The sequence below is a fragment of the Giraffa tippelskirchi genome, chromosome 1, assembly GCF_054371585.1.
Source record: "Giraffa tippelskirchi isolate mGirTip1 chromosome 1, T2T-mGirTip1v1.2.pri, whole genome shotgun sequence".
Classification (NCBI taxonomy): domain Eukaryota; kingdom Metazoa; phylum Chordata; class Mammalia; order Artiodactyla; family Giraffidae; genus Giraffa; species Giraffa tippelskirchi.
Genome location: NC_137275.1, coordinates 20,519,172 through 20,530,164, shown reverse-complemented (window position 1 = coordinate 20,530,164; position 10,993 = coordinate 20,519,172). Strand labels below are relative to the sequence as shown.

At 45.3% G+C, this 10,993-nt stretch overlaps 1 protein-coding gene across 1 annotated transcript in view; it reads left to right on the top strand.

The window, feature by feature from the left end:
* Window positions 1-7,442: 7,442 nt before the first annotated feature.
* BMP3 (bone morphogenetic protein 3) overlaps window positions 7,443-10,993 on the top strand; it is a 30,393-nt gene continuing 26,842 nt past the window's right edge. The window contains exon 1 of the mRNA XM_081583798.1: window positions 7,443-8,462. Within this exon, the coding sequence (XP_081439924.1) occupies window positions 8,141-8,462 (322 nt within the window). The 5' untranslated portion in view covers window positions 7,443-8,140. The remainder of the gene's footprint in view (window positions 8,463-10,993) is intronic.

Here is a 10,993-nt window from a genome sequence, read left to right as displayed (position 1 = left end):
AGAATCCGCCCGCCAATGCAGCAGACACAGGAGATGAGTGGGTTCAATCCCTGGTTTGGGAAGATCCCCTGGAGAAGGAATGGCAACCCACTCCAGTATTCTTGCCTGGGAAACACCAGGGAGAGAGGAGCCTGGTGGGCTACAGTCTATAGGATCAAAATAGGACTGAGCATACACACGCACGCAATATTGTTACCGAACTAAGATGTAGGAGGATAAATCTAGTAGCAGTGTTTAGACGGTTACAATGGTAAGCAGGATTCTAAATTGATTCCCACTCATTTGTACAGTTTCCATTGTCAGTGTAAGACAAAGCTAGGGATCCCTTTGGTGATTCACTTATGCTATACGGCAAAATTGAGTTTACAAAAGGGAGGTTATCTCTGGTGGGCCTGACCTCAGCAAGTCCTTTAAAAGGATAAGGACTCTTTCTGGAGAGATTAGAAGGTATTTAACATGCAGGAAGTTCTCCTTTACTGGTTTGAAGATGGAGAGGACCACATAGTAGAAATGGCAGATGGCTTCTGGGAGCTGATAACAAAATCTGGTAATAGCCAACAAGAAGATTAGACTCCAGTCCCACCACTGTAAGGAACTAGATTCTGTCAACACATGAATGAGCTTGGAAGAAGATTCTTACTCAGAACTTTCAGATAAGAACACCACACTTTCAGTACCTTCAATCTGAGACCCTGAGCAGAAACCCAGATGAGCCCACATAGATCTGATCTACAGAACTGTAACATAATAAATGGATGTTGTTGAATGCCTCTGAGTTTGTATTTCTTATGCAGCAATAGAAATCAAATACAGTTGGAGTGAGGGGGAAATCAAATACAGTTCGGAGACTATGACTCTTCTAGATCAGAATAAATTAGCAACTAAATGAAAGAGATGGCAATAAAAATATTAAGGACAGATGGCAGAGATATCAAAAAGATAGCTTCATGTGACTTAGCAATGATTAGATATGGTGATCAGAAAGAGAGAGGCAAATGTGACTCTAAGACTTGGGACCTAGATGACTAGAAGGATAAGGATGCCATTCATGGGAGAATGGAAATCAAAAATAAGAAGGTGGGTTGGGGGTTCAGTTTCATTACAGAGGCACAGAATTTACTATGTCAACAAAACTTATAAAAGATGGAGTCCTAAATTCTATAGGGAAGTTTAGGGTAGGAAAGTCATTTGGGGGACTTTCTGGTAAGTAAATAAAAGTACATAGCTAAAGTGAGTTAACTGAGGAAATAATCAGAGAAAGAGATGGGTATGAAGTTGTAAGAGGATCCCAGAAGAAAGGCCTCTCCTACTTCTGTGTTCTTGTTACTTTCCTCTGCCTGGAAAATCCTATGTCAAATTGTCCTGGAAAAACACCTATTTAACCTTCAAATCCCAACTGAAGTATCATCTCCTCTATGTAGCACTTGCTGCTCTATTCACCCATTCAAAATTATTTTAAGGTTTCTTAAGTGATAATATTCCTGTCTCCCCAGCAGACTAGGTTTCCAGAGGATAGGGACCATTTAATTTCATCTCTGTATTATCAAAACCAGCTGAAGCATCAGGAACACAACAGACACTAAGCATCTGTTGAATGAATGAAACAAAGATATGTGTAATCAAAGAGATAGGAAGAAACCAGAATAGATAAGATAAAAAAAGCAAGAGTGTTTCCAGGAGAGGATGGTAAATAGTGTCAAACTCTTAAAGATAAATGAGAATGAAGCTTCAAGGGGCAGGGGGGTGGGGGATGGGGAGGTAGGGATGGTGGCAATTGGATTGCTGATAGAAGTTTAATGCCTAATACAAGGACAGTTTCAGTAGAGTACAAAGATCCTATTCCAGATGGTAAGAAACAAAATGAAGTGATGTGATTATAGGTAATGAAAAAGTGAGATATTAGGTATAGACTACTTTTTAAATAAGTTCAGAGATCAAAGAAGGGAATAGGATGACAGTTTGTGAAATACATAAGGAAAAGAGTTTTGATGTTTGATTTTGTTCTTAGAGTGTAGAAGAACTAGACAAGTTTATAGGAAGAGTAGAAAATAATAAATGGATTGAAGATTCATAGACTCTCTACATTGGGAGGGTCCTTATAACATTCCTTGTAAGTTACTTTACATTTCCCATTGTCTGTTCTTCCTTGGGAGAAGACAATGGCATCCCACTCCAGTGTTCTTGCCTGGAGAATCCCAGGGACGGTGGAGCCTGGTGGGCTGCCATCTATGGGGTCGCACAGAGTCGGACACGACTGAAGCGACTTAGCAGCAGCAGTTCTTCCTTGATAACTGAATTTAGATCCACTTTCAAGTGGCAATGTTCCCAGGCCAGACAAGACACTTAATTTTCCAGTCCCCCTCATTCAGATATGGGCTTCCCTGGTGGCTTAGACGGTAGAGAGTCTGCCTGCAGTGTGGGAGACCCGGGTTCCATCCCTGGGTTGGGAAGATCCCCTGGAGAAGAAAATGGCAACCCACTCCAGTATTCTTGCCTGGAAAATCCCATGGATGGAGTAGCCTGGCAGGCTATAGTCCCTGAAGTCACCAAAAGTCAGACACAACTGAGTGACTTCACTTTCACTCATTCAGATAATCTTGAATGCTTACAGGCAAGGATGGCCATGAAAAAAGGTTTAGACCAATGAGATTTAATAGATAACAGTCAGAACTCTGAGAAAGATTTTGCCTCTCTTGATGAAACAGAAAAATATACGACTGGTGCTTTCCTTTCCTCCTTCTTTCTTCCTTGAGCAAGAGCTCGATGGCTGGAGTTGCAGGAGCCATGTGGTGACCCTGAGGCAGCAAGAAAGAGAGAAAAGATGAGTCTCAAAAACATTAGTAATGACATTGTCAAGTCACTGAACAAATACCAACAACTCCTTAACTGCAGATTTCTTGCAATAGGAGGAAAAATAAACCCCTATGTTTAAGCCACTGTGAATCAAACCCATATATATGTATCCTTGCAACCAACTAAGTTTGCAATTAATAAGGCTTTAAATATCTTTAATCAATCTTTCAGCATTTGAGTTAGTTCTAAAATTTCTCCAAGTTATTTACCTACTTCCAGAGGCAGGAAATTGATTAGTTATTAAAACTTTCCAGACCATTTATAAAGTTCAACCATTAGAGAGTTAGACCATTGGCTTGCTCTTCTCAAAAACATTCTATAGTTCCTTATTTTCTCCTTGATTTGGTATTCAAGGTCCTCCATAAACTCATTCTAGCCTACAATCCACTTCTATTTCCTGTACTCTCCAGCAGACACACTCTCATCAAATCAGATCAACCTTTGTCCCAACAGACACAGCCTTACTAACATGGCAAACTCATTCTTACTTTTTGCAATTTATCTCTTACAGATATTCTTTTCTAAATTGTAAGTCCTTTATGTTTGACTTGTCTAAGGTCCTACTCATTTTTCAAGGCTAAATAAAGCCTCTTCTTTTCCAGGAAATCTTCTCTGGCTACTCCATTTCCCACTGATTTCCTCCTTTTAACTGACACAGCAAATTGTGACTTCAGTCTATAGTCTCCCAGTATTTGTTAATTTTCTCATGTAGATTTCCTTGATTCACTTACTAGAAGGTTAAAATGCTCCAAGCCTAAAACACATTCTTCTTAACATATTTTTCCCACAACTGCTACTGCAGCCTTCTGTAAGCATTCAATGATAATTGCCAATGGGACATTTAAGAAAATAAATGTACATATTGCTTAAGAGGGCTAACAAGAGGACATGTATATATGCATATATACGGGCTTCCCTGCTGGCTCAGACAGTAAAGAATCTGCCTACAATGCGGGAAACCTGGGTTCAATCCTTGGGTTGGGATCACTCACTCACTCACTCATATGTATATATACATATATATACACACACACTTACACATAGACCTGATTTTGTGGTCAAAAGTAGAACTCAACTCAACAGAAGCCACTAAATTCCAAATTTGTGTTTGCTGTTATTTTAAATTATAGAAATGTCTCTTCAACTCTCCTTGTTTTTAGGAAAAGAGACTGATAAGTGTCCTCTGTCTGATTCAGTGGTTGACTATAACAGTTACTCTCTGAGATAAAAATAGGAAATTCCTATTATTACAATTTAAGACAAAATTTAATCAACCAGACCCAATAAGAAACCCAACCATGTACCACCACTGTATTCAATTCAGAAGTTCCTTGTTTGCATAGCTGCAAATCTTTCATGCATCAAATAAGCCAGAAACTCAGCCAGAATCATGAATCCTATTATTTGTCTCATTTTGGGAGAAGGCATCTAAAGATGCCAGTACTCTGTGATAACTTCATCCATCCAGATCTGTGAACTCTGATAAAAGAAACATTGGCCTATAATCTTAAAGTATCATAAGATGGCATCTCAAGGTATTCTGATGCTGTGCTGTGCCACTCAGCAGTGTCCAACTCTTTGCGACCCTATGGACCCTGCCAGGCTCCTCTGTCCATGGGATTCTGCAGGCAAGAATACTGGAGGGGATTGCCATGCCCTCCTCCAGGGGGTCTTTTCAACCCAGGGATCAAACCCAGGTCTCCTGCATTGCAGGCAGATTCTTTACCGTCTGAACCACCAGGGATAAGATGGCATCTCATGGTACTGTGATGAGGAAACTAATACTCCCAATTCAATTTGATTTTTTTTAATAAATTGTATTTATTTATTTATAATTTTTTTTTGGCCACCTCACAAAGTATGTGGGATCTAGTTCCCTGACCAAGGATCGAACCTGTGCCCCCTGCATTGGAAGCTCGGAGTCTTAACCACTGGACCACCAGGGAAGTTCCTCAGTTTGATTTTAATTCAGTTCCCCAGGAAGTCACTCAGAGTATCTGACATATGTCATTTGTTTGTCATTGATGAACATGATGCTACTGACTTCATCTGAAACAGATGAAGTAGTTTAGTTGCAAATGAGCCACTTTTGGCTCAGGATCTGGCTGCTACAAATGTTCTTCCGCGTGCTAGATTCCATTCACACTTTTTCTTTTATCAACTCTTGCAATTACAGGTGAGAGTCCAGCTAGGGATCATTCTACCTGCTTAACATCTCCTTGTCATCTCATTTACTTTGAATGTAATGGCTGGTCACTAAAATATAAAGATAGGTATGGCCTGGCCTCTGTGTTAAACAAAAACACACAAGTAATTCTCTTGGCTTATAGCTGACTCTTCTAAAACATTTGCTATGTGCCTAGCAAATGTACTAATCTCTTGACATAGACTGTCACATGATTTTTTTTTTTTTACAACAACCTTGTTGATGTTAACTATTAGTTTACACTTATAACTCAAATAAGAAAATGGAAGCATAAGAGAAAGTACATCTAGGAAGAAGTAAGGATAGGCATTGAAGATGTGTGGTCAACCCTAGCAGTCATAGCACAGCTTCTACGAATGAAGAATTGTCAAGTATAAAGCAGCAGAAGTAGCAATGGAGCTATGCAGACTCCTTACCATCTGAACCACCAGGGAAGTCCTATGGAGCTATGCACCAGAGCTAAAAGAAGGGAAGTCTTGGGGAAAGTTTCAAAAGGCTTGAAGGTGAAATTTCAGCAGTGCAGACTGGGTCTGGGAGAGACCCAGAACTATGTATGTATTCAAAGGTCAGAGGAGATCACCAAAGCAGAAGATTTTTTTCTTCATTAGGTATCCTCCCTGGGTGGGTTATAAAGATGTGAGGAACAGTGAAGGCAGGCCAAGAAAGAGGAGATAGCTCACAGAACTGAGAGAGAGCAAAAAGCAGAGGGAAAGAACCAAAGATTCACAGGGAAAAACCAAAAAGGGAGAGAATTTCCAGGGCCTATTGAATTTTGCAATTGTGTCTTCATTATTAATCACAAAAGCTATTATGTTCTTGATGCCAGGCAAAGATCACACACATGATCTCACTTAATCCTCACAACCACCCCTCAAGTATGTGTTATTATCTGCAGAACAGTTCCAGGGGTGGCCAAGGGCAAAATCCAAACCGCAATAGGTTGAGAAGTGACTGAGTGGGGAGAATGTCGTCTACATTTGGGATGAATTTGGGATAAAAAGAGATTGAGTCTCCACTGAAAGCTAGCCAGGGTGCCAGTCACTTTAACCCTGTCTTCTATTGTCATCCAAGCAAAACTCTGAAAGGGACGTGTCCTTATTCACCTTCAAAGAAGAAATGGAAATTTGGAAGCCCACTGTGATCCCACAGCCTATATTCTTTTTCATAAACTCCACTCTGCTCCCATCGAGGGAACAGATAAGTTGCAACTGACATTTACTGAAGTCTTTATTGCACCAGACCAGGCACTGTGCTAAAGATGTGCCAGCCTGTTAAGTCGCTTCAATCAAGTACGATTCTTTGCAAGCCCATGGACCGTAGCCTGCCAGGTTCCTCTGTCCATGGGATTCTCCAGACAGGAATACTGGAGTGGGTTGCTGTCCCCTCTTCCAGAGGATCTTCCAGATTCCAGGGATCAAACCAGAGTCGCTTATGTCTCCTGCGTTGGCAGCCGGGTTCTTTACCACTAGCACCACCTGGAAAGCCTCTGCTAAGAATATTTACATGAATTGTCACACTGAAGCTTCAGTTTAAATGCTAGCTTCAATATTGATAGAGGGATGATTAAAGGCTTGAGTTCAGGAATCAGATTCCCTGAGTTGGGACCTCAGCTCTGCCATCTAGGAGAGTCTTTGCCTCAGTTTCCTCATCTGTAAAATGGGCTTTATTGTGAAACTTGTTTCAAGATAGCACACTTGATATCAAAAGAACAGTGAGTACCTAAGGCGTGATTAGCAACTCTCAAAGTCCGCTCTGGATTTCAGCCTCTCCCAGAAATCCTTCTGTTTCACCATAACCCTGCAGAGAATCCTCTTGAGGGGGAATGTGGGGGTGGGTGGGTGTTTGCAGGGTGTTTGCTTGTTTATTTGTTTTAAGACGGGATAGAGTCGACTTGGCCTATATTTATTTCCTGGGAATAGGGGACTGGGTGGAGAGTGGAGGAGATGCAAAGGGAAGATGCAGAAGAGAAGGAGCTTTGACGGGTAAGCTCTCGGGGAGACTGGGAGAACTGGCAACTCGGCACAGGTGCAGGCGCCTGGTCTGCCACCTGATCCCCAGAGGCCCAGGAAAGGAACTGAGGTTGGCGTTCACTGTTCACGTCTTGATTTTGATTGGAATCAGAGGAGAAAGAATCCAGGAAGAAGTTTATTTTTCCTCTCCCTTATTGCTGGCCAGGACATAGTCAATGTTCCTGAAGAGATTAAAAAAAAAATAATAATAATACCCCGTGCCATCTTCCTTTTCTTTCTTCCTGGACCTTCTCCTTCCCCCCGCCCTTCCTCCTCTCTACCACCCCCACCCCTACTTCCTCTTCTCGCCCTCCCTCTGCTGGCTAACTGGTTATTTCCCCCTTCCCTTCTCTCGGGGGTAGAGCGCGGTCCCTGCTGCCTTCTAGGGCGAGGGAGAGAGCGAGACTGGCTGCGGACGGTACAGATCAGCCAGGGAACCGAGTCGGTCTCTCTCTCCCTCTCTCTCTTTCCCCCTCTCCCCCACCTCCTTCTGTTGCACACCACACACACACACGCACACGCACACACGTACACACACACACACACACGCAAACACTCAAAACTCGGACCGGCCGCACCGCGGCTGCTTCAATCCTTGCAAAAGGCGAGCAAGCACCCTCCGGACCGCGCTCCGCTCACCCGGCTCCGGCTACGCGCCCGACGCAGCGCCAAGTCCCCGTGCCCCGCGCGCCCGCTTCGGCCGGGTGTTCCAGAAAATAAAGCGGGGAGGTAGGGTACAGACAGATCCGAAAACACGCCAGCCACACACGCCGCGACTTCAGCTCTGGCTGGGAGGCCGAGGGGAGACGGCGCCGGCAGCGCCCTGCGCGGGTGAGGTCTGCGCGGCCGCCGGGGAAGAGCCCACCTGCCGGCCCGCAATCGACCGGCGCTAAGAGTAGGACCCATCGTGGTCCTGCTCGGGCAGCGTCCGAGCTCCGGGCGCCCTCGCCCCAGCTGGTTGGGAGTTTCTACCCTCGGCTCCGCCGCCGGAGGGACCTCGGAGGCACCCGGTCCACGCCTCGGAGGGACTTCCCCCCTCCTCCCAGGACGCAGCAGCGGAGCGGACCTCGCGATGGCCGGGGCGCGCGGGCTGCTCCGTCTGTGGCTGGGCTGCTTGTGCGTGAGCCTGGCGCTGGGACAGAGACTCAGGCAGCCCTTCCCGGAGCTCCGCGTGGCTGTGCCGGGCGACCGCGCGGCAGGTGGCGGCCCCGAATCCCCGCTGCAGCCCCTCGACCAGGTGTCGGAGCACATGCTGAGGCTCTACGACAGGTACAGCGGCGGCCGAGCGGAGGAGGCGCGGACGCCCGGAACCTCGGAGCCGGGCTCGCCGCCTTTGCGCCCCCAGCCGCTGCACGAGGGCAACACGGTTCGCAGCTTTCGAGCCGGAGCCGCAGGTGAGTGCCCGGGGCGCCCCCTTTCCGCGATCCCGTCCCAGGGGTCTCCCGGGACACCCCCGACGGCTTCCTCGTCTGCCCCCCGCATTACCTAGAGACCCTCCCTCGCCCTGCAGCTCACCCTCCCCACAGCCTCTCGATGCAGTCACATCCCGCATTCCACCCGTCACCCAAGAATCAGCCCAACTCTAGAGTCCGAACAGAGAGGGAAAAGTGGGAGAGAAGGGCGCCGAGACCTGAACCGGGTCGGCTGGAGGAAGGAAGTGCAGGAAACCGAGAAAGGGGCTGCCCCCCACCCTATCCAGCGGGGTCCTCTTGCCCTGGGTGTCTGGAGCTCCCCTGGGGCAACCTATGCTGATGTTTCTTGAGTCGGTCAGCGGAAATTCCCTTGGACAGGGCTATAGCCGTGTTTACTTAGAGGCAGATGTTATTTTATGCCAACCCCAGGGCACCAGAGAGAAAAATCACACTTGAACTAGACGCCTTCCCCTTAGCCCTTTAGACAGTCGCTTCTCCAGACCTTCCACCTCCCCTTAACTGGCGTCCTCTGTGTTTATATTTGACACTTTCTACTTGATAGTCCCTTGGTAGCAAACAACGCAGACTAAGCCAGGTGCTCGGGTGTTTCGATTATTTAAAACCCATCTGGGCAAACAGGAGACTGTACCACCCACCCTGGGAGGAGTTGGGACAGAGGGGAGCAGCCGGTGGATGTAAACACCTCTTGGAATCTGCCAATGAAAATTTGCTCATCCCATTTTTCAACACACAGATCACTGTGGACTGAAATTCATGGCTTAACAAGGTTTCTCCTGGCCCCTGTGGTGAAGCGAATAACTTATGCTAACAGCCTGCCTCCCCTGTGCTAACAGCTTGAGGGAAAGTTTCCTGGATGCTAACTCGGTTTATATTCTTTGAGGATGCACCCGGCTTTTTTGTTCACTGCATTCACGATTAAGAGAAATGTAACTGCAAAGCCTGTCCTCAGTGAACCGTTGAAAAATAGCCAAGAATCTTCAAGTTAGGAGGCCATGCCTCATGCTCTATCAATTCTGTCAGAATCACTAGAAAGACATCTCCCAAAGCTTTGATATGTAGGACTCCTGGAAAAGAGGAACACCACGAAAGCATCCATCAAGGAAAGCCCTAGGCTGACACTGTAAATACACTCCAGAGCACCTAGGCTTGATGACATTTACAATAAATGTGAATTATGCTTTCTAATGCAGAAGTCTTTAGCTGGAGCCTGAGCTGAATCAGATTTCGCTTTCTTCTGAAAACCATGAGCATGATCTATAAGGAGGTGGCCTCGGCTAAGGAAAGAGAAGCCTGCTCTTGGCCGTCCACAGTGTGTCAGCCACTTGAGAAGGCTGTCCTGACAGCTGACCACACCAGTGACTGGCCTGTTTACTTTAGTGCAACTCCAAGGGCAGAGCTCTGTGAAAAAAAAACCAGTGTGGAAGAAACCAGAGAAGTTGGGCGGGCAAGGCAGGTGGCAATAATGAAGATAATCTAATTATTCTTACCTCTATATGCATTTTCTTGGTAATATTCCTAGGGAGTCTCCGAGGCACCCAAGAGATGAATAGTATTTTTGAAATCACAAGTTTTTAGTATGAATCACAAGTTTTTAGTATGAATCACAAGGTTTAGAAGTGGCATGTGAGTTTGTTTCATTCACACCTATTGTATAGTGTTTTTGTATGTTTGTTTTAGACTGAGGAAACCATGAGTGAGAGATGGATAAGGATTTGAATATCTCAGGCTCCGTTTACTCTTTGCCTTCAGCTCACTCTATGCATTATAATTTCAGAGTGTCCCTTATCAACCTCTCTGTAGTCTTAGACCATCAAGTGATAAACTCTGATATGGAGGCCAGAAGTTCCCTTGAAATGATGAATTGCAGCTTAGAGCATATATACAAGGCTGTGCGCCCTGATAAGAAAAGTAATTCCTTTAGCATCCTAGAGACTGTCTTAATGACTTATTCATCAAATGTAGACACTGGTTTTTGTGGAAGCTGAAGTGTCCTGTTACTACACTGGAGACTCCTGGAGAGGTGGCTAGTGTTGGACTCCTTCCAAGAGTGTTTAGTTACTAACACACTAAAAAGACCTTATTAAAGGCAGTTCTGGCTTTAATAAGGCAGAACTCCAGGAAGGTGCTAAGGCTTTCTTGTGTCTCTCTCCTTTATCCACATCAGCATTTCCCTAACACCCTTCATCTTGTGACGCGTGTTCTGATGTAGGTGAAAGACGCTGTCTGCATTAATAAATTAGATATGTTTTCCAGTCCACAGTGTTGAGGTTTCTCAAACATATGGGCTTCTCTGGACCAACGATGTTACAGATTTTAATGGAAGGTCAGGTGTGTGCTGTTGTCTATGGAGTGGCTGCTGATTCGGCAGACTTTCCCCATGCTTATTCAGGCTGAGTTATAGCCTTAGAGCCCTCTTTGCTCCTTGGAACATACCTGATTAAAATTATTTATTGTTCTAAACCCAGAATATCTTTGGTTGAAATTTAGCTGCT